This window comes from Aedes albopictus, chromosome 1 (genome assembly GCF_035046485.1).
Source record: "Aedes albopictus strain Foshan chromosome 1, AalbF5, whole genome shotgun sequence".
NCBI lineage: Eukaryota > Metazoa > Arthropoda > Insecta > Diptera > Culicidae > Aedes > Aedes albopictus.
Genome location: NC_085136.1, coordinates 32,400,626 through 32,425,015, shown reverse-complemented (window position 1 = coordinate 32,425,015; position 24,390 = coordinate 32,400,626). Strand labels below are relative to the sequence as shown.

At 45.0% G+C, this 24,390-nt stretch overlaps 1 protein-coding gene across 7 annotated transcripts in view; it reads left to right on the top strand.

Annotated features, from left to right (window-relative positions):
* Positions 1 to 24,390, top strand: part of LOC109422192 (signal transducer and transcription activator) — a 388,739-nt gene that overhangs the window by 317,300 nt on the left and 47,049 nt on the right. For 6 of the 7 annotated variants that reach the window (XM_062844331.1, XM_062844330.1, XM_062844333.1 and 3 more), the window contains 2 exons: positions 9,088 to 9,577; positions 9,642 to 9,981. In XM_062844331.1, the coding sequence (XP_062700315.1) occupies positions 9,088 to 9,577; positions 9,642 to 9,981 (830 nt within the window). Of the gene's footprint in view, positions 1 to 9,087; positions 9,578 to 9,641; positions 9,982 to 13,805; positions 14,217 to 24,390 lie in introns of those variants that run through there. The other variant, XM_062844332.1, reaches the window with a different exon arrangement.

Sequence of the window (24,390 nt, the reverse complement as noted above, 5' to 3'; positions counted from 1 at the left end):
ACATACATTCTGAACAATCATCTCCATCTGTTTAAAACTTGAACAATCACGAAACCTGCGTAAGATTTCCTTACAGTTCTCGTTTAGATTTCTCTTAAATGATGATTACAATACCCAGTTTCCTTTTTTTTTTTCAATAACAGATGTATAATTTTTTCTAGTCGAGATTCCCTTAAAATCCTGGTAGGGATTCCACTCGAATTCTGAGCAGGATTCCCCTCGTCTCGAATTTTGGCCAAAATTGCCCTCAAATCCTTGTCAGGATTTCCTCTCGAATCCTAGTCCGTATTCCACTCGAATCCTGGGCAGAATTCTGCACGAACCCTGGTCAGAATACCACACGAATCCAGGTCAGGATTTCCCATGAATCCTGGTCAGAATTTCCCTTGAATTCTGGTCAGGTTTGCCCTTGAATCCAGTTCAGGTTTATCCTGGAATCCTTGTCAGGATTTTCCTCGAATCCTAGTCAGGATTCGCCTAGAATCCAGGTTAAAATTCGTCTCGAATCCAGGTCAGGATTCGCTTCGAATCCAGGTCAGGATTCGCTTCAAATCCAGGTCAGGATTCGCTTCGAATCCAGGTTAGGATTCGCTTCAAATCCTGGTCAGGATTCGCTTCGAATCCTGGTCAGGATTCCCTTCGAATCCTAGTCAGGATTCCCTTCGAATCCTGGGCAGGATGCGCCTTGAATTCTGGTCAGGATTGCCCTTGAATTCAAGTCAGGATTCCCCTTGAATCCTGGTCAGAATTACCCTCGAATCCTGGTCAGGATACCTCTCGAAAATTGGTCAGGATTCCCTTCGAATCCTGGTCAGGATTCCCCTCGAATCCTGGTCAGAATTTCTCTTCGAATCTTGGTCAGGATTTCGCTCGAATCCTTGTCAGGGTTCCGCTCGAATCCTGGTTAGGATTCCCCTCGAATCCTAGTCAGGATTCTCTTCAAATCCTGTTAAAAATTCCCCTCGAATCCTGGTCAGAATTTCTCTTCGAATCCTGGTCAGGATTTCCTTCGAATTTTGGTCAGGATTCCATTCGAATCCTGGTCAGGATTCCCTTCGAATCCTGGTCAGGATTCCCTTCGAATCCTGGTCAGGATTCCCTTGGAATCCTGGTCAGGATTCCCTTCGAATCCTAGTCAGGATTCCCTTCGAATCCTAGTCAGGATTCCCTTCGAATCCTGGGCAGGATGCGCCTTGAATTCTGGTCAGGATTGCCCTTGAATTCAAGTCAGGGTTCCCCTTGAATCCTGGTCAGAATTACCCTCGAATCCTGGTCAGGATACCTCTCGAAATTTGGTCAGGATTCCCTTCGAATCCTGGTCAAGATTTCTTTTCGAATCTTGGTCAGGATTCCGCTCGAATCCTGGTCAGGATTCCGCTCGAATCCTGGTCAGGGTTCCGCTCGAATCCTGGTTAGGATTCCCCTCGAATCCTAGTCAGGATTCTCTTCAAATCCTGGTAAAAATTCCCCTCGAATCCTGGTCAGAATTTGTCTTCGAATTCTGGTCAGGATTTCCTTCGAATCCTGGTCAGGATTTCCTTCGAATCCTGGTAAGGATTTCCTTCGAATCCTGGTCAGGATTTCCTTCGAATCCTGGTCAGGATTCCCTTCGAATCTTGGTCAGGATTCCCTTCGAATCCTGGTCAGGATTCCCTTCGAATCCTGGTCAGGATTCCCTTCGAATCCTGGTCAGGATTCCTTTCGAATCCTGGTCAGGATTCCCCTCGAATCCTAGTCAGGATTCTCTTCAAATCCTGGTAAAAATTCCCCTCGAATCCTGGTCAGAATTTCTCTTCGAATTCTGGTCAGGATTTCCTTCGAATCCTGGTCAGGATTTCCTTCGAATCCTGGTCAGGATTCCCTTCGAATCCTGGTCAGGATTCCCTTCGAATCCTGATCAGGATTCCCTTCGAATCCTGGTCAGAATTCCCTTCGAATCCTGGTCAGGGTTCCCTTCGAATCCTGGTCAGGATTCCCTTCGAATCCTGGTCAGGATTCCCTTCGAATCCTGGTCAGGATTCCCTTCGAATCCTGGTCAGGATTCCCTTCGAATCCTGGTCAGGATTCCCTTCGAATCCTGGTCAGGATTCCCTTCGAATCCTGGTCAGGATTCCCTTCGAATCCTGGTCAGGATTCCCTTCGAGTCCTGGTCAGGATTCCCCTCGCCTCGAATCCTAGTTAGGATTCGCCTCGAATCCTAGTCAGGATTCGCCTCAAATCCTAGTCAGGATTCGCCTCGAATCCTAGTCTGGATTCGCCTCGAATCCTAGTCAGGATTCGCCTCGAATCCTAGTCAGGATTCGCCTCGAATCCTAGTCAGGATTCGCCTCGAATCCTAGTCAGGATTCGCCTCGAATCCTAGTCAGGATTCGCCTCGAATCCTAGTCAGGATTCGCCTCGAATCCTAGTCAGGATTCGCCTCGAATCCTAGTCAGGATTCGCCTCGAATCCTAGTCAGGATTCGCCTCAAATCCTAGTCAGGATTCGCCTCGAATCCTAGTCAGGATTCGCCTCGAATCCTAGTCAGGATTCGCCTCGAATCCTAGTCAGGATTCGCCTCGAATCCTAGTCAGGATTCGCCTCGAATCCTAGTCAGGATTCGCCTCGAATCCTAGTCAGGATTTGCCTCGAATCCTAGTTAGGATTCGCCTCGAATCCTAGTCAGGATTCGCCTCGAATCCTAGTCAGGATTCGCCTCGAATCCTAGTCAGGATTCGCCTCGAATCCTAGTCAGGTTTCGCCTCGAATCCTAGTCAGGATTCTCCTGGAATCTTGGTCAGGATTCTCCTGGAATCCTGGTCAGGATTCTCCTGGAATCCTGGTCAGGATTCTCCTGGAATCCTGGTCAGGATTCTCCTGGAATCCTGGTCAGGATTCTCCTGGAATCCTGGTCAGGATTCTCCTGGAATCCTGGTCAGGATTCTCCTGGAATCCTGGTCAGGATTCTCCTGGAATCCTGGTCAGGATTCTCCTGGAATCCTGGTCAGGATTCTCCTGGAATCCTGGTCAGGATTCTCCTGGAATCCTGGTCAGGATTCTCCTGGAATCCTGGTCAGGATTCTCCTGGAATCCTGGTCAGGATTCTCCTGGAATCCTGGTCAGGATTCTCCTGGAATCCTGGTCAGGATTCTCCTGGAATCCTGGTCAGGATTCTCCTGGAATCCTGGTCAGGATTCTCCTGGAATCCTGGTCAGGATTCTCCTGGAATCCTGGTCAGGATTCTCCTGGAATCCTGGTCAGGATTCTCCTGGAATCCTGGTCAGGATTCTCCTGGAATCCTGGTCAGGATTCTCCTGGAATCCTGGTCAGGATTCTCCTGGAATCCTGGTCAGGATTCTCCTGGAATCCTGGTCAGGATTCTCCTGGAATCCTGGTCAGGATTCTCCTGGAATCCTGGTCAGGATTCTCCTGGAATCCTGGTCAGGATTCTCCTGGAATCCTGGTCAGGATTCTCCTGGAATCCTGGTCAGGATTCTCCTGGAATCCTGGTCAGGATTCTCCTGGAATCCTGGTCAGGATTCTCCTGGAATCCTGGTCAGGATTCTCCTGGAGTCCTGGTCAGGATTCTCCTGGAATCCTGGTCAGGATTCTCCTGGAGTCCTGGTCAGGATTCTCCTGGAATCCTGGTCAGGATTCACCTGGAATCCTGGTCAGGATTCACCTGGAATCCTGGTCAGGATTCACCTGGAATCCTGGTCAGGATTCACCTGGAATCCTGTGTTGAAGTAGGCACATATAAGCAAGTGCGATGCTAAGCATGCCATGAAATTAGTTTGTACCTAGTCATTTAGAAATAAATCATCAGTTATTGTTAGACCATCAACCGAGACGGTTGTTCTTTTATTACAACTCCCCAAGAGGTTGTGGGCCCTGCGCTTGGGCATCCGTTGCCGTAGCAACCAATCAACAAGTGAAAATTTCTCTCAAGCTGAAGCCGAAATGGAGAAAGTTCAAGTTCCGAAGCTGAATGGATCGAATTACAGCAGCTGGAAGTTCAGCACCGAGCTGCTGCTGATCCGGGAGGACCTCTGGAAGTTCGTCACCAAGCCACGGCCGGAAGAAGTAGCTGCGACGGAAAACGTTCCGGTGAATGCTGCTGCCGTTGAAGCTTGGGATTCCGGAGACCAGCGTGCGCGAGCCACAATCGGTCTTTTGATGGAGAGCAACCAGCATGGCCTCATCAAACAGACGAAAACGGCACGCGAAGCATGGGACAGGCTGAAGGATCATTTCGAGAAGCCGACGCTGACATCGAAGGTATCGTATCTCCGGAGTTTGATCGCCAAACGGTACTGCGAAGGCGAGGACATGGAGAAGCACGTGCACGAAATGGAAGAAGTTTTCGAGCGCCTCTCCGTGGCAGGGCTGAAACTGGACGAAAAGCTGCAGGTTGCGCTGGTGCTGAGTAGTCTCCCGAAAACGTTTAATACTCTGACGACCGCGTTGGAGAGTCGGGCGGACGACGAGCTGACACTGGACCTCGTAAAAACCAAGCTGATCGACGAAGTGACGAAGCAGGGAAGTTTCGGCGAATCCGTTCTGAAGGCTGGATCCGGAAAGAAGGTCATCGTTTGCCACTACTGCAAAAAGCCTGGACACAAGCAGAGGGAGTGCCGGAAGCAAGCCAGTGACCAAGAATCGGACACGAAGGGCGACCAGAGAAACCGGAAGAATCCATCCAAAGCGAAGGCGGTTCGTGAGACGAATGGCAGCTGCGCTTTCACCGTGAAGGGGACTGGAAAAACCGGAAGCTGGATCGTCGATTCGGGGGCGACATCACACATGTGCGCCGAGCGGGATTCGTTTCTGGACCTGGATGAAACCACCCGCGAAAAAGTCACTCTGGCTGACGGGACGATGACAGCTGCGAATGGCAAAGGGACGTGCGAATTGGATTGCTGCGATCTGCAAGGTAACAAACGTTCCATCACCCTTTCAGACACTTTGTTCGTGCCAAAGTTGGAATCGAATTTGATCTCCGTGCGCAAACTCGTTGCGAAGGGCGGAAAAGTGATTTTCGACACCGACAATTGCCGCATTATGAAGGGTGAGCAGGTGGCAGCCGTGGCGGTTCCGACCGGTGGGTTGTACTGCATCAAGAACCCTCACAACGCCATGAAAGTCAACGACACAGCGCACACGCCAAACTGCCAGCACGTGTAGCACAGGAAGCTCGGTCACCGGGACAACGATGCCGTTCAGGAGCTCTTCAAGAAGAAGCTAGCGACCGGCGTGCTCCTCGAGGACTGCGGCATTCGATCCGTGTGCGAGTGCTGTCAAGAAGCGAAGTTTGCTCGGCTCCCGTTTCCGAAGAAGGCCAAGAAGCAGTCACAACAACCGTTGGACCTGATCCATGCAGACGTGTGCGGTCCGATGAAAAACGTTACCCCAGGAGGATGTCGGTACTATCTCACAGTGATCGACGACTATTCCCGGTACACAACCGTGTACTTTCTGCGAGAGAAATCTGACGCTGAGGAGAAGCTGAGGGATTTCGTAATGGAGGTGAAAACGACGTTCGGCAAACCGCCGAAGATCATTCGCTCTGATAATGGTGGTGAGTTCAAGAACAGGTCCCTGGAGAAGTTCTTCAAGCAAGAAGGTATCAGGCAGCAGTTCACTGCACCACACACCCCGCAGCAGAACGGAGTAGCAGAACGCAAAAACCGCACGTTGAACGAAATGGCGCGGTGCATGCTTCAGGATGCAGGACTACCGACGAAGTACTGGGCAGAGGCCGTGAACACGGCGAGTTACCTCCAAAATCGACTACCGACTAGGTCACTGGAGGTCACACCATACGAAGCGTGGTGGGGAGAAAAGCCGGACCTGAGCCACGTGCAGCCATTTGGAGCTGACGCGTTCGTGTGGATTCCGAAGCAAAACCGAACGAAGCTGGATGCAGCAGCACAGAAGATGACCTTCGTTGGGTATTCGCCTCAGCAGAAGGCGTACCGATTCCTGGATAGGCGTACCGGGTGCGTCATTAGTAGCCGTGATGCTCGGTTCATGCCAACGAGCAGTACCCAAGAAGAAGAAGAAGGCAATGGAAGGGACGTTCTCGGTGAGCCAGCGGACGATGCAGAAGAATTTGCGTCGGGTCGGTCAGATCCGGAAGAGGAGGAAGATGAGAACGACACGTCCGTCGAGTCGCACGAAGACACTACTCTCACCGAGAATATCGATGCCGTTGAACGTCCCCTCAACGCACCGAGAGGACCATCGTCAACGAGCACGCCGATACGTGTGTCAAGCCGACTGAACAAGGGAGTTCCACCATTTCGATTCCGTGAAACCAGCAGCCTGGTGAGTCAGCAAACGTGGGAACCACAATCGCTAGCAGAAGCGCTGGCGAGCCCAGAGCGGGACCACTGGAAGGCCGCGATGGATGAAGAGTATGCAGCTCAGCAAGAAAACTCCACCTGGGACATCGTACGTTTACCCCCGAACCGGAAACCGATAGGCTGTCGGTGGGTTTTCCAGAAGAAGTTCGACGAGCATGGGAATGTGGCGAGGTACAAGGCTCGACTCGTCGCGAAGGGATGCAGCCAAAAATTTGGTACCGACTACGACGAGGTCTACGCGCCGGTTGCGAAGCACACCACTTTCAGGGCACTCTTGTCGATTGCAGCTCGTCGGAAGATGCAAGTGAAGCATGTCGATATCAAGACGGCATATTTGCACGGTAAGCTTTCGGAGACCATCTACATGCGGCAGCCGCCCGGGTATGAATCCGGGAATCAGGAATATGTGTGCCATTTGAGGAGGAGCTTGTATGGCCTGAAGCAAGCCGGAAGGGTCTGGAACCGAACCATCACCGATGTCTTGAAGGAGCTGGGGTACGAAGCCACGGAAGCTGACAGCTGCCTTTTCGTGAAGGCCGACAAGTCGTCGTTCATCTTACTGTACGTAGATGACATGTTGATCGCCACCGAAGACGACACCGAGTACCAGCCAGTACGGAAGCACCTGGAAAGAAGATTCAAGATTACTTGTCTGGGTAATGTGAAGCAGTACCTCGGCATCCATGTCGAGCGAAAAGAGGACGGAGGATTCCTGCTTAGTCAAGAAAGCTACATAGCGAAGGTTTTGGCTAGATTCGAGATGGAGCAAGCAAAACCGTCACAGATTCCGATGGATCCTGGCTACGTCACCGCAGAGCAAAAGGAGGAGAAGGTAATGGCCACCACCGACAAATACCAGAGTCTAGTGGGCGCTTTACTCTACGTCGCCGTATGCACACGGCCGGATCTGGCTATCACGGCGTCCATCCTCGGGCGTAAGGTCAGCAAGCCAACGGAGAGCGACTGGACGGAAGCGAAGCGAGCGTTGCGGTACTTGAAGGGAACCGCTGGACTGAAGCTGCAGCTAGGAGGAGCTGGTCATCTCGAGGGCTACGCTGACGCGGATTGGGCTGGTGATCGCGTCGATCGGAAGTCAAATTCCGGTTTCTTGTTCAAGCTCGGAAATGGAACAATTAGCTGGACAGCACGAAAGCAGGAGTGCGTAACTTTGTCGTCCACCGAAGCGGAGTATGTCGCACTCGCCGAAGCAAGCAAGGAGCTACTCTGGCTGCTGAAGCTGATGCGAGGACTTGGTGAGGACATCCGGCACCCAGTGACGATTCAGGAGGACAACCAGAGTTGCATCTCTATGCTGAACGCTGAAGGAGGGACGAGACGGACGAAGCACATCGACACCAGATACAATTTCGTCCGGGATTTGGCCGCATCTGGAATCATCAAAGTTAAGTATTGTCCGACGGAGGATATGTTGGCTGACGTGCTGACGAAGCCTCTAGCTCGGCTGAAACTGCGGAAGATAAGAGAAGAAGTTGGCCTGCAGAACATCGTCCTTGAGGAGGAGTGTTGAAGTAGGCACATATAAGCAAGTGCGATGCTAAGCATGCCATGAAATTAGTTTGTACCTAGTCATTTAGAAATAAATCATCAGTTATTGTTAGACCATCAACCGAGACGGTTGTTCTTTTATTACAACTCCCCAAGATCCTGGTCAGGATTCACCTGGAATTCTGGTCAGGATTCACCTGGAATCCTGGTCAGGATTCACCTGGAATCCAGGTCAGGATTCACCTGGAATCCAGGATTCACCTGGAATCCAGGTCAGGATTCACCTGGAATCCTGGTCAGGATTCACCTGGAATCCTGGTCAGGATTCTCCTGGAATCCCTGGTCAGGATTCACCTGGAATCCTGGTCAGGATTCACCTGGAATTCTGGTCAGGATTCACCTGGAATCCTGGTCAGGATTGACCTGGAATCCAGGTCAGGATTCACCTGGAATCCAGGATTCACCTGGAATCCAGGTCAGGATTCACCTGGAATCCTGGTCAGGATTCTCCTGGAATCGTGGTCAGGATTCACCTGGAATCCTGGTCGGAATCCTGGTCAGGATTCACCTGGAATTCTGGTCAGGATTCACCTGGAATCCTGGTCAGGATTGACCTGGAATCCAGGTCAGGATTCACCTGGAATCCAGGATTCACCTGGAATCGTGGTCAGGATTCACCTGGAATCCTGGTCAGGATTCTCCTGGAATCCCTGGTCAGGATTCTCCTGGAATCGTGGTCAGGATTCACCTGGAATCCTGGTCAGGATTCTCCTGGAATCCCTGGTCAGGATTCTCCTGGAATCGTGGTCAGGATTCCCCTTGAATCCTGATCAGAATTCCTCTCGTCCTCTCTGATCCTGGTCAGTATTCTCGCCGAATCCAAGTCAGGATTCTCGTCGAATCTTGGTCAGGTTTCTCGTCGAATCCTGGTCAGAATTCTCGTCGAATGTTGGTCAGGATTCTCGTCGAATTCGGCTCAGAATTCTCGTCGAATTCGGCTCAGAATTGTCGTTGAATTATGGTCAAGCCGAATGATTCTCGTCGAATCCTGACCATGATTCTCGTCGAATCCTGGTTTAGATTTCCCTTAAATCGTCGAATTTTGGTCATGAATCTAGTCGGAATTCCTTGCATTCTGGTCAAATTTTTCTTCAGATTCGGATCAAATTTCAATTTTGGATTCACAGTTATCGTAGGTTTATCAATTTATATGAATTTTCCTCAATCCTACCCTTAGGTCTGGACGATCTCACTCCCGGTGGTCGTGATTGTGCACGGCAACCAGGAGCCCCAGTCGTGGGCCACCATCACCTGGGACAACGCCTTTGCCGACATCAACCGAGTGCCATTTCACGTGCCGGACAAGGTGTCCTGGAACCTGCTGGCCGAGGCCCTGAACACGAAGTTCCGTGCCTCGACCGGCCGCTCCATGACGCCGGAGAACATGCACTTCCTGTGCGAGAAAGCGTTCCGCGCCAGCCTGCAGTACCCGGTTTCGAACGACCTGACCATCACGTGGTCCCAGTTCTGCAAGGAACCCCTTCCCGACCGGACGTTCACCTTCTGGGAGTGGTTCTACGCTGCGATGAAGGTCACCCGGGAGCACCTGCGTGGCCCGTGGAACGACGGCAGCATCGTCGGGTTCATCCACAAATCGAAAGCCGAAGACTACCTGCTCAAATGCCCCCGCGGAACCTTCCTGCTGCGATTCTCCGACAGTGAACTGGGTTAGTGTTCTGAACCGATTGCTCTGAATTTCTCTGACATTAACTTTGATATCTTCACATACAGGTGGCATCACAATCGCCTGGGTCAACGAGAGCAACGACGGCCAGCCGCAGATCCTGCACATCCAGCCATTCACGGCCAAGGACTTTGCCACCCGGTCCCTGTCGGACCGGATCCGCGACTTTGAGGACCTGTTCTACCTGTATCCGAACAAGCCGAAGAACGAGGCGTTCGATCGGTACACGACACCGCCCGGACAGCCCCGCAACCGGAACTACATCCCGTCGGAGGTGCGGGCCGTCCTCATGCCGAGCAACAACAACCCGATCAGCTATCCGAACACACCGAACTCGTACGGGCATCTGCAGTCGCCGGATGCGTCGCGCGATACTCCCACGAGCGGGTGAGTTCCTGATTTGTTTTTTTGTCTGTTTGTTCCTTGCTGGTGACGAGCTTTCTCTCACTTTGGCTCTCAACGTGGTTTCATTTTGGTTTTTCAGTTTGCATGCTTAAGCTAGCTTCTTCAAATCTTTTTTCGCTTATATGAGCTTTAGTTTTATAACTGTAGGAATTAAAATTCACCAAAGCACTTCTACGCCCTTTTCATGCTTTCATTTTCATTTTTGTTTCTTCCTGCTTTCATGAATCATCCTTTGTGAGAATTCTTCTCGTTTCTAATGGTAATTTGAGAGTTTCCAATTTCATCTGAATTCTACTCCAGAAATCCAGGAGAAACTTGCATCAGTGTTCTTATAGAATCCAGGAATTACAGGATTCCAGTAGAATCCTATATTACAGAATTCTAGTAGATTCCTATTACAGGATTCTGGTAGAATCCTACTACAGGATTCTGGTAGAATCCTACTACAGGATTCTGGTAGAATCCTACTACAGGATTCTGGTAGAATCCTACTACAGGATTCTGGTAGAATCCTACTACAGGATTCTGGTAGAATCCTACTACAGGATTCTGGTAGAATCCTACTACAGGATTCTGGTAGAATCCTACTACAGGATTCTGGTAGAATCCTACTACAGGATTCTGGTAGAATCCTACTACAGGATTCTGGTAGAATCCTACTACAGGATTCTGGTAGAATCCTACTACAGGGTTCTGGTAGAATCCTACTACAGGGTTCTGGTAGAATCCTACTACAGGATTCTGGTAGAATTCTACTCCAGGATTCTGGTAGAATCCTACTCCAGGATTCTGGTAGAATCCTACTCCAGAATTCTGGTAGAAAGCTACTCTAGAATTCTTGTTGAATCCTACTACAGGATTCCGTTAGAATCCTGCTACAGGATTCCGGTGGAATCCTGCCACAGGATTCCGGTGGAATCCTGCTACAGGATTCCGGTGAAATCCTGCTTCAGGATTCCGGTGGAATCCTGCTTCAGGATTCCTGTAGAATTCTGCTTCAGAATTCCTGTAGAATCCTGCTTCAGGATTCCGGACGAGTCCTGCTCCAGGATTCCGGACGAGTCCTGCTCCAGGATTCCGGACGAGTCCTGCTCCAGGATTCCGGACGAGTCCTGCTCCTGGATTCCGTACGAATCCTGCTCCAGGATTCCGGACGAATCCTGTTCCAAAATTACGGACGAATCCTGCTTCAGCATTTCAGTTGAATCGTGCTCCAGTATCGTTGAATCGTGCTCTAGCATGCCGGTAGAATTCTGCTCCGGGATTCCAGTCAAATTCTGCTCCGGGATTCCAGTCGAATCCTGCTTCAGGATTCCTATCGAATCCTGCTCCAGGATTCCTATCGAATCCTGCTCCAGGATTCCTATCGCATCCTGCTCCAGGATTCCTATCGAATCCTGCTCCAGGATTCCTATCGAATCCTGCTCCAGGATTCCTATCGAATCCTGCTCCAGGATTCCTATCGAATCCTGCTCAAGGATTCCTGTCGAATCCTGCTTAAGGATTCCTGTCGACTCCTGCTCAAGGACTCCAGTCGTATCTTGCTCCAAAATTTCAGTCGAATCCTGCTCCAGGATTCCATTCGAATCCTTCAGGATTCCATTCGAATCCTTCAGGATTCCATTCGAATCCTTCAGGATTCCATTCGAATCCTTCAGGATTCCATTCGAATCCTTCAGGATTCCATTCGAATCCTTCAGGATTCCATTCGAATCCTTCAGGATTCCATTCGAATCCTTCAGGATTCCATTCGAATCCTTCAGGATTCCATTCGAATCCTTCAGGATTCCATTCGAATCCTTCAGGATTCCATTCGAATCCTTCAGGATTCCATTCGAATCCTTCAGGATTCCATTCGAATCCTTCAGGATTCCATTCGAATCCTTCAGGATTCCATTCGAATCCTTCAGGATTCCATTCGAATCCTTCAGGATTCCATTCGAATCCTTCAGGATTCCATTCGAATCCTTCAGGATTCCATTCGAATCCTTCAGGATTCCATTCGAATCCTTCAGGATTCCATTCGAATCCTTCAGGATTCCATTCGAATCCTTCAGGATTCCATTCGAATCCTTCAGGATTCCATTCGAATCCTTCAGGATTCCATTCGAATCCTTCAGGATTCCATTCGAATCCTTCAGGATTCCATTCGAATCCTTCAGGATTCCATTCGAATCCTTCAGGATTCCATTCGAATCCTTCAGGATTCCATTCGAATCCTTCAGGATTCCATTCGAATCCTTCAGGATTCCATTCGAATCCTTCAGGATTCCATTCGAATCCTTCAGGATTCCATTCGAATCCTTCAGGATTCCATTCGAATCCTTCAGGATTCCATTCGAATCCTTCAGGATTCCATTCGAATCCTTCAGGATTCCATTCGAATCCTTCAGGATTCCAATCGAATCCTTCAGGATTCCATTCGAATCCTTCAGGATTCCATTCGAATCCTTCAGGATTCCATTCGAATCCTTCAGGATTCCATTCGAATCCTTCAGGATTCCATTCGAATTCTTCAGGATTCCATTCGAATCCTTCAGGATTCCATTCGAATCCTTCAGGATTCCATTCGAATCCTTCAGGATTCCATTCGAATCCTTCAGGATTCCATTCGAATCCTTCAGGATTCCATTCGAATCCTTCAGGATTCCATTCGAATCCTTCAGGATTCCATTCGAATCCTTCAGGATTCCATTCGAATCCTTCAGGATTCCATTCGAATCCTTCAGGATTCCATTCGAATCCTTCAGGATTCCATTCGAATCCTTCAGGATTCCATTCGAATCCTTCAGGATTCCATTCGAATCCTTCAGGATTCCATTCGAATCCTTCAGGATTCCATTCGAATCCTTCAGGATTCCATTCGAATCCTTCAGGATTCCATTCGAATCCTTCAGGATTCCATTCGAATCCTTCAGGATTCCATTCGAATCCTTCAGGATTCCATTCGAATCCTTCAGGATTCCATTCGAATCCTGCTTCCGGAAGAATCCTGCTCCATGATTTCGGAACAACCCTTTTCCAGGATTCCGGAACAATCCTGCTCCAGGATTCCGCTCCAAAATCGCAGTTGAATCCTTTTCCAGGATTCCAGTCGAATCCTGCTCCAGGATTCCAGTCAAATCTTGCTCTAGCATTCCAGTAAAATCTTGCTCTAGGATTCCAGTCAAATCTTGCTCAAGGATTCCAATTGAATCTTGCTCAAGGATTCCAGTTGAATCCTGCTCCAGGATTTCAGTCGAATCCTGCTTGAGGATTCCAGTCAATTCCTGCTCCAGGGTTTCGGTCGAATCCTGCTACAGGAATCCTGATGGATTCCTTAAAAATTCTTCTCAAAAAGATTCCAGTAGAATCTACGTACAAGAATTTCAATAGAATCCTACTCCAGTATTCTTGATTGCTCTAAAAAAGGCGAACCCAGAAATATATTGATGTAATTTTACATGATTAAACTCTCATATTTCCATTATTCGTTCAAGTTTCATGATTCTCAATCTCATACTGATTTAAAAACTCTGATACACCCTCTATTCTCTCGAAATGTCTCCTTTTCCAACTCTCTTGCCTACTTGTATCCATCATTCATTTCCTCTTCCTTCTTTGATATCCCCTACCAGTAGCCTAAATCTACGTGTAGTTCGATGTAAACGTGTAAAATTACTGAATTTACTAAATCTAACCAACCAAACCTTTTTTCTTGTCCACATTCCTACCTCCCCAACTCCGATCCGGGGAACTAACATTCCTCCCCTCCCATTACATCTCTCTTTCTCTCTCTCCGTCATCCCCCACCAATGTAATTGCAGCTATCAGAATAGCACTATAATGCATCTCTAGTCACTAAATCTCTACTACTAACTCCGCTGCTGCAAGGCCGCTGTGTGCGTGCGTTGAATATCGCTAGGCTGCACCACCGTAAACTAAAAAAAAAACAACAACATAAAAAGAAGCTAACTGTAAACAACAGCGAATCACAATAACAGAGGTTCACAATCGCAAATTGGAAATCGAAATCGATTGGTTTGATTCATCATAGTTAGTGAAAATTGAGAAAAGATAAACCGAAGCAGTCGGAAGTTGGACAGGAAATTACATACAGGGAAAATATGTGAAGGCGAGAGAAATAGAAAAAAAAAACACTGAGCTAAAAGCGAAGCTAAAATTTTAACACCTAGTCAAATTACACTTTAAAGAAAAACTATTATGTGCATGAGGTAGGTACACTCACACACACACACACGCACCGAGACCAAATGCACACAGCATCATTTGATAGAAGGAAACGAGACAACACTTGGATTAAAAAACACATAAATGTTTGAGATTGATTACAATCTCACCGAGCGAACTTTTCACAGTGCATGCACTCAGATGTGTGTCTTTCGCGCAACCACGTTTTCTCTGTAGAGGAAAAATACTGTAAATGATTGAATTCACCACAAAGCAGCTAGTTATTTAAACGTTCTGGATAGTTATTTTTCAATAAGGTACCTACTACTGAAACAACTGACACTACACTCACACAAAAAGTCTGCTAGGAATTATCGGGAAGTCGTTTAGAAAGGACGGCGCAAGTTGAAAGTTTCGGATATGAAAAGACAATTCGCTGGCTGTTGTCATGTAACGGATGGAGATCAGCCTACCAATGCTAATCTAATATTTGCTTCGGGCAATTGTATATTTCAGTGAGTAACACTAACGTCCACTCTTTGCTCATTCGTACTCTGAGGCAAAAATTTCTTAAGAAATTCATTAGACCGGTCTTATGAAAAATCTCATAAGAAGGCTTTTATGAAACTCATAAGATATCTTATGAAACGTTGGTCCCGAAAAACCAAACTTATTATTGCACTCCAACCATCCCAACTTTCGAAGCGTCGATGGGCGCGTGAGTAAAGCATGCGTTCTCTGATCTCGTCGTCCCTCGTTCGATTCCAGGTTGCGATTTTGTTTTATATTGCGTAGAAATATTTCATGAGATGTCCTATGAAATGATGTCATAAGAATTTCTTATGGAAATCAAAACTTTTTCTTATGTCGAAATATCATAAGACAAACTTATGACCTTCTCAAGATCAGTTTTCTCAGTGTATTACCCTTAGGGGACTCTTAGTTGATTTCCTTTGTCTATTCTCAATATGTATACTAATTATGTTTGATGAACCAGAAGAACTCTTAGAATTTTTAAGTCAAGATACGTCCTACATTTGACTTTTCCAGAATAAAACTTATTCAGGACTTAATAAGGTTATTTTTTCTCCAGAGAGCCATCCAGCAATTCGTCCAGACAACTCGCTAGGAATAATTTCAGGTACCTATAGGAATTGCTTCAGGAATTTCCTAGGGGTTTTTTTTTTCAGAAATTCTTCCAAAGTGTTCTCCAGGAACTCCCACATAGATTCTTCCAGCGATCGTTCCAGGCATTCCTCCAAGAATCGCTTCAAGTATTTCTTCAGAAGTCCCTCCAGGAATTTGTTCTAGAATTCCTCCGGGAAGTATTCGAAATTTTCCCCCTTCGGGAACTTCTCCGGGAAGTTTTGTAGGAATTCCTTTGGGGATGCCTCTACGATTTCCCTCGGAATTTATACAACGGTTTTCCAGGACTTTCTTCAGGATTGCCTCTATCATGCCTCAATCAATTCTTCCTGTTATTCCTCCAGGGATCCCTCGAGCGGTCTCTGAAGAACTTCCGCTGGAGATTCCTTGAGAGCTTGCACCAATAATTTCTCCTGGGATTCTTCCAGGAATATCTGTAAGAATTCCTGTAGCGGCTCCTCCTTGGAATAACCAGGAATTTTTGTAGGACATCCTGCAAGAGATTATTCCAGGAATTTAATCCTGGAATTTCCAACGAAACTGTCGAGATTTGGTAAAGAAAAATCTTGATTGATTGCTGCAGGGATATCTACAGGAATTCTTAAAGGGGTTTTTTAAGAGATTCTTCCAGAAATTCCTCCAGAATTTTTTTCCAGGAACCCTTACAGAGATTCTGTCAGCGATCGTTTCAAGCATCCCTCAAAGAATCAAGCCAAGGGTTTCTTCACAAATTTCTCCAGTAATTTGTTCTAGAATTCCTCCGGAAAGTATTCGGAAATGTCTCTAGCAATTGTGCTAAAGATTCCTCCAGGAATGGTTTTCAAGATCTCTGCTGGAATTTCTCCGGGAAGTTTTGTAGGAATTCCTTTGGGGATGCTACTAGAAATTACTTCGGAATTTATACAACGGTTTTTCAGGACTTTCTTCAGGATTTGATTCCAGGAATGCCTGGAGTTTCTGCAAGAGATTCCTCCAGGGATTTTTCCTGGAATGCAATCTTGTGATTTCCAACGCAACTGTTGAGATATGCTAAAACCAAATCTTTATTGATTACTAGCTGTCCCGGCAAACGTTGCCTTGCCAAGCTGAGGCGGTTTGACAACTGCAGAGGTCATCGTAGCAACGCACTCTAGATTGATTTAATTTCGATCACGCTGAATTTCTTCCCGGCTCATAAGAAAATCAGTATTTTCACTATTTTCATGCATTTTTAAATGATTTTCGAAACTTTTTCTGCTTATAAACACAGCCACCATGAATACGAATCGAACCGTGCAAGAGTCATGCTGATCGGTTTATCCGTTTCTGAGTTTTGTTGCCTCAAAGGGCTTTCAAACTCATTTTTATATATATAGATTCCCAAGAATCTTCCCGGAATTTTTGACAAAAATCTTTCTTGGAACTATTAGAACCCATATTATTAGAAATTATGTCAACCCATTTTCTCTACTTGCTGTATTATTTTTTTTCCATTTATTGCTTGAGGATTTTTGAAGGACTGCTACTGTAAATGCCACAGAGATTTCAACAGAGGATCTTCGAGGGATTGCTTCAGGCAGTCCTACATGTAATCCCTCCATGAGTTTCCTCGAGACTCAATCGAGTTTTCTCTTATGGAATTCTTTCGGGGCCCCCTCCAGGCATTCTTCCAAAGAACCTACCCGGAATTCTTCCAGGTATCCCTTTGAGAATTGCTTCAAAAGTTTCTTAGGGATTCCTCAGAGATTGTTCCAGAATTCTCTTAGAATATGTCTCCAGGAACTGCTACAGAGATTCTACCAGGGACCCTTCCTTGCATTCCAGGGAACCCTTCCATGCATTCCTACAAAGGTTCTTTAAAAAAAATCTGCCAAGAATAGCTCCATGAATTTCTTCTAGGATTCTTTCAGAGATTCCTCCAGGGATTCCTCCAAGAACTATTTGTAGGATTTCTCCAGGAATTGATTGAGAGATGACTCCAGGAATATCTTCCGAGTTCCCTTCAGGGATTTCTCCGGGAACTTCTGTATGAATTTATCCAGGAATTTTACCAGGAGTTCTTCCCGGGGTCCGTCCAAGAATTTTCCCCAAAGGCTTCTTCTAGGCTTTTTCTCCAGCGAGGGGGGAGGTCACTCAAGAACTTTATCAAGAGATCTCTTCATGAATTTCTTTAGGGATACTTCTTTGAGTTTCTTCGGGTACACACTCCTGTTTCAATTCATGTTGGAATCAATCCAGAATTTCCTTCAGAAATTCTCCGGTGATTCATCTTGGGGTTCCAGGGATTGTTTCAAGGAATCCTACAGTGATGATTCCTTCAGCAATATCATCTGTGATTCTTTCAGGGATCCCTCTAGATAGAAAGTCCTTTGGGATTTCTTTAGGGGTTGTTCCAGGAACTTCTCAAAAAGAACTCCTACAATGATCTTTTCAAGAAATTCTCTAGAATTTTGTATAAGGATTCTTTCTGAGATTCTTTTTTGCATTTTTTTCAAAGATCCATCTACACAGATTTCTCGAGCAACTCCTCCGGAATTCCTACAATGAGTTTTTCAGGAATTTCTTCAGAATTTTGATTTAGGAATGCCTCTAGCAATTCTTCCTTGTATTCCTCCAGGGATTCTTTGAGTGGTGTATAAAGGATTTCCTCTGGGGGCATCTGCATGGATTGCTCTTGTAATTTCTCCTGGGAATCTTACAGGAATACCTTTAAAGATCCCTCCAGGAATTTCTACAGAAACTCAAACAAGATTCCTAATACATCCTCTCATGAAATATCCGACGAAAATGCCAAGGTATGTTGAAAAAAAAAAAACTTCATTGATTCTCCCCGGGTTGTTGCCAAAATTCTTTCTTGAATTTACTTAACAATTTCTATCAAAATACATCAAATTCCGCATAATTTGCAAATTATGTCCACCCAATATCTCAACTTGCTGTATTGATTTTGTTCAAGGATAGGCAGTTCCACTAGTAATCCCTCCATGATTTTCCCCGAGACTCAATTCAGTTTTTTCTTCTGGAATTATTTCAGCGTCCCCTGCATGCCTCCTTCACGTTTTTTTTTTTAATTCCTCAAGGGTTTTGTTTCAAAGATTCTTCTTTGCATTTCTCCAAGAATCACTTCAAAAATATATTGCTCCAGGAGTTCCTCCAGGAATTTCTTCTAGGATTTTCCCGGAAGTTGCTCCAAGAACTATTTGTTGAATTTCTCCAGGAATAAATTGATAGATTCCTCCTGTGATCTTCCGAGTCACCTATTTGTCCTATTTGTCATACCTAATAAGGAGTGTATCGTAAAGTAGTTGAAAATGTTTACAATAACCTCAAAAATAGTTTAACACAACTTTTAAGTAATTTTATTTTTGGATATACTGTATAAATCATTGAAAAAAGAAATGGCTTTTATGATTGTCTAAAAATGTTCTTTTAACTGGGTTTTAAACCTGGATTACTGAACACATGTTTTTAAATTTTTGCACACCTTCTTAAAAATTGAAATTGCGAAAAAAGTTTGATAATGTTCGAAAATTGTTAATTTTTTTGTGCAAATATAATAAGCTCCAGAATCCCCATAATATAGGCAAATTATTTTTTTTCAAGAAAAATGTCCACTCCATTTGAGCGCAATTCTTAAAAATGAAAAAAGGCCATTTTTGAGGAACCCCTTTTTTCTGTGCTCCTCTAAATCATGTTAACGCAAATAAAAAATACATAAAATGAAAAATTCGCATTTTTTTTTAAATAAGGTATGTTTTTAATTTATGGACGAGTAAGTTAGAGCAAAAAATGGAATTTTATAACCTTTTAAGATATTAAAAGCAAACCTAAAAAGTATGACAAAAAAATAGACGTTTTTTGGAGTGGACCATATTGTAGATATACGAGATTTTTCTATCGAAAATATGAATTTTGAAAGTCGGTGTTGAATGATATGTTATGTGTACATAATTTTAACAAGCATCAATATTTTCCAGATTTTTTATCGTACAAATTTTATTCACTACAGATTTTTGAAATGTTGAAAAATTCTGATAAAATTGCATTTTGTGCAGATTTTTATTTTGTGAGGTGTTTTCATTTAACCATATTTTTAATAATATTAAACATTTTCCAAATTTTTTCAAGCTATTCTAAACTTAATTATATTGTGAAGATTTCATAGAAGAACCGAAATGAAAAGACCAAGCCAGCTTCGAGATAGAGCATCCTGAACATTTTCAACTACTTTTCGATACACTCCTTAGGCTGTATGTTGTAAATTGGCCAAAAAATGCTACGTCATTTGTGGATGCTCCCTCAAGGGATTTCTCCGAGAACTTCTTCAGCGATTTTACCAGAAGTACTTCCCAGGCTCCGTCCAGGTTTTTTTTTTTCAAAAAGTCTCTTCAACGATTCTTAATAAACTTTATCAAGAGATCTCTCCATGAATTCCTTCAGGTATTCTTCTTGAAGGGATTTCTCTTGGAATCCATCCAGGATACCCTTCAGAAATTCAACGGTGGTTCCTTTAGGAATTCCAGAGACTTCCAGAGAACCTTTCAGGAATTCTCAGTGATTATTTCAGGAATTTGTACACGGACCCCTCTAGGAAGTTCTTCATAGATCCCTCTAGGAAATTCTTCAAGGGTTGTTCCAGGAACTACTCTTGAAATTCCTTCGGGCATCTTTTCAGAAATTATTCAAGGAATTTGTTAAAAAAATGCTTCTGAGATTATTTCTTGAATTCCTCCAAGAATTTTTCAAGGAATCTCTTCAAGAATTCCAACAGAGATTTCTCGAGTTATCCATCCAGGGATCCCCAGGATTCCTTCAGAGGGATCCCCAGGATTCCTTCAGAGATTGCTCCAGGAACTTCTCTAGGAGTTCCTGCAAGGATGCCATTTTTCCAGGAATACCTTCAAAGATTATTCTAGTGATTCCTCCAGTCAGTCATCCTTCCAGGGTTCTTTCCAGGAATTTCTCAACGGATTGCTCTAACGATCCAGGGAGTCAGGAATGCGTGCAAACAAATCGAAATCGAAAGGATTAACGGCGCGTTCCAAAGTGCCGTCGAACGAAGGGAAAGTGGTTCCTGATCCGCCGAAAAGCGTCAGTTCCAACATTCGGGCAAATTAGAAAAATAATTTAAGCTAGTCGAGGAAGAACCGTGGTTGATGGAGATAGAACTTCAGGGGCAAGAGGAGATCGCAAGAAGCTTTAGTTACTCGAAAAAAGCGTAAGTTGGCGGAAAGACATCGTTTCGCAGAAGGGGATAGTCTGATCCGTAACCGAAAGCTGCAGGAGGAGCTGGAACTGAAACGGAAGTAGATGCGGATTACCAAGGAGCCTCTGGAGAAACGTCAGGTCATTATCTGCCAGGTTGCGTCGTTCAATTCAGAATTCGAACGAGAAGTTGATTAAGTCGCTGAGTACGCAGAGAAATGTTGGAGGATTTGGAGGACCCCCGAAGGACGATCAAAACCGATGAAATACAGTCTGCCGATCAGGACCAACAGGAGGCACCCGTCAACCCAACTAGCGCTTTGGATTTCCGATCTTGGCGCGCTTTGAATCCTGCCGAATCTTCCGCAATACTCCAATCCCACAGCTCCACTAGAGATACGAAACGGTTCCAATCCGGTGTGTCCACGCACTTCGCATACATTTTTTGCCAAGATCTGATTCTGAGAAAGGATCTCCCTACATTCGAAAGGAATTCGGAGGACTGGCCGATTGTTATCACCAACTTCGAACAGTCCACTGCCACCTGCGGTACCTGGATCCTGAGAGTCCGGTTCGCCTGCCACGGTGTTTGAAGAGTAACGCCCTGGAGTCCGTGCCAGAAAAAAATGTCATAAAGACCCTATATACTCACTCTTCATGAAAGACCAGAACTTCTTATTTGGTCGCTATTGGACAAGATTCAGCTTCCGTTCCTGCGCCAAGACATGATCGGCTAGAGACGCTGATCCAATTTGGGCTTGCGGTAAAGTTCTGGTGAATCACCTTTCGAACCCAGCATGGACCCCTGCCATTGGATTGAACCATCTTTAAGAACAAGAACCATCATAAGAGTTATAAGCGAAACACCAGGGAAGTCATGCTCATTCTTCTGAACGAACTCCTATATCATCTGGCAGACCATCCGCCGGTATCAGCGCGAAGAACAACAGGGGATGAACGCAAGTAACATTTTTTAGTCAAATAGTCTAGAAGAGGTTCTTGAACCATTGGCGTAGCTAGGGGGGGTTCCAGGGGTGCCTGGCACCCCCTAGAACAAATTTGGCACCCCCTAGATTTTTTCCTTGACATTCACCAAAAAATTAAAACTTTACACAATAATTCCAATATTTATTAATGACACATTTGGATAAAACTAAAGCACACCCGGAATTACTTATATAACTGTTGTACGTTTTGGTGTTTTGGATATTGGTAAGAACAATCGACAGACTTCTCCATAGATTCCTCCAGAAATACCTCTATCTATTCGTACAGTGATTTCTCTAGCCTTTCTTTATGGATTCCTCCCAATATTTCTTTAATAAACTTCCCTTGGGATACTCCAGGCAGTCCTGATAGGGTTGTACATTACTAGAAATTTCTGCAGAGATTGATCCAGTTAATTCTGCTAGGATTTCTTACTATGATTCCTCTCGGAATTCTTCTAAGGATTCCTCTAAAAATTTCTATTAGGATTTCTTCAGGAATTTCTGGTGGAATCATTCAAGCAATCTTTCTGGGATCCTTTCAGAAGCTCCTCCGGTGATTCTTCTAGGAATTCCTACAGAGATTTCATTCAGAGATTTTATTCAGAGATTTCATTCTGAGATTCTTCCAGAAATTTCTCATGGAATTCCTCCAGACGCCTTCATCCGGGAATTGTGGCTAGGATTTCTCAAATAACTCCTGCTGCGTTTCTTCCAGCGATTTCTCTTCTTCCCTAAAAATTCTCACTGTGATGCCTTCTGGAATTCTACTAGGAAAGTTCTTCCGGAAGATCTCCCTGAGATTTTTATATAAAATCCCTTCATTGATTTTTCCATACATTTCTTCGAGGACATATCCAGGACTTTTTAAAGAGGTGCTTCCAGAAATTCCACAGGGGATTTCCCCAAGAACTTCTATTGACCTTCTTTCATGAATTTAAATTGGAATTCTTCAAGCAAATCCCATTAGGACTCCTTTAGAAATATTTGTAGGGATTTCTCCTGGCATACTTACTTGCTACAATACTTTCGGGATATCTGCCTGAGATTCCTCCAGATATTCCTCCTGCGATTCCATCAGGGATTCCTCCAGTATACTTCTACCGATTCTTTCAAGGAGAATTGTAGGTATTCCTCCAGGAATTTGTTAGAGTAACTTCTCTTAAGATACCCCAGGCATTGATGATTCTAGGATTTCTCTAGAAATTACTTCTATGATAGCTCCCAGAGTTCTAGGAATTCCTCCAGATATTCCAGCTGTGACTGCTCAAGCAATTCATGCGGTTCTTCCAGCTATTCTTCCTCCCGAAATTCTAGCTGTGCTGTGGTACTTTAGAAATTATGCTAAGGATTCTTCTAGAGCATTCTTCTGGCTTTTTTGCTGAGATCTTTCCAGGCAATCTTCCTGGATTTTTTTTTTGAGAAATTCCTTTGGTTGCTCCACCAGGGATTTCTCCAAGGACTCACCCAGGAATTCATCCAGAGATTTTATCCAAATATTTCGCCAGAAAATCCTCATGAAATTCCTGCAGAAACTCTTTTTGGCCTTTCTCCAAGAATACCTCAAACAACTCCTCCTGCGATTCTTCCAGCAATTCCTCCAGAAATTCTTACTATGATACGTCCAGAAATTCTCCCTAGTGATTCCTATACGAATTTGTCCTAGCATTATGGCTGGAATTCTTCCTGAGATTCTTTCAGAAAATCTTCCTGTGATTCCTTCAGGAATCTTCCAGAATACCTCTACCGGTTCTTGCAGTTACTTCTCTAGGTATTCCAAGGATTTTTTCTTTGGATTCCTCCGGCATTCCTGATGGGGTTTCTCTAGAAATTCCTCTACAGTTTTCTCCAGCAATTCCTTCTAGGATTTCTGCTGAGGTTTCTTCAGTGTTACATCCCAGAATCCTTCTAAGAATACCTCCTGAGATTTTTCCTGCGATTTCTTCAGAAACGCTCCGGTGATTCCTCTAGGAATTTTTATCCAAGATATTTTGTCCACGGATTCTCTCATAAATTCCCCATGGGATTCCTACAGGAATTCCTCTTGGCCTTTATCCAGGAATTTCAACTGGATTTCTCAAGCTATTTCTGCTGTGATTCTTCCAGCAATTCCTCCTAGGACTCCTCCAGTCATTCTTACTGTAATACCTCCCAGAATTCTTCTAGGTATTCTTCTAAGAATGTCTCCAGGGATTCCTTCAAAAACTTGCTGGGATTCTCCTAGGAGTCTTGCAGAAGTTTTCTTTTTTATTCGTGAATTTTAACTTAGGCTAATTCTTAACACTCTTGCAGAAGTACCTCAGGTATGTTCTCCTGAAAATCCTAAAAAAAATCTGGGATTTCTCCAAATATTTCTTGTTGGACTTCTCCAGGAACTCCTCTTGACTTTCATCCAGGAACTTTTCCTAGGACTCCATAAGTGATTGCTGCTGCTTCTAATGATTCAGGAATGCCTCCTAGGTCTCCTCAAGAAATTTTTACTGTGATACCTGCAGGAATCCCTCTGGAGATTTCTCCTGGAATTCTTGCCGGGATTCTTCTAGGCAGTTTTCCTAGGATATTTCCATAAATGCCTTTGAAATGCCTTTGATTCTTCCAGGGATTTTTCTAAAGACTCATCCAGGAATTCATGGATTACTCTGGAAATTAATCATGATACCTGGAACTCCTCTTGGCCTTCTTCAAGGAATTCTAGCTGGAGGAATCCCAATAGAAATCTCTAGAGAAATCCTTAAACGAATTTCGAGAAAAGTTGGAATTTCCAGAAAAATCCTAGGAGGTATTACTAGAGGAATCTCTAGTGAAATCTCATAGGAATGTACGGGAAAAACTTGTAAATAATTAGAAGGCACAGAATGTTGCGAATTGACTAAATGAGAGATGAATTTGTGGAATAAAATCGCGT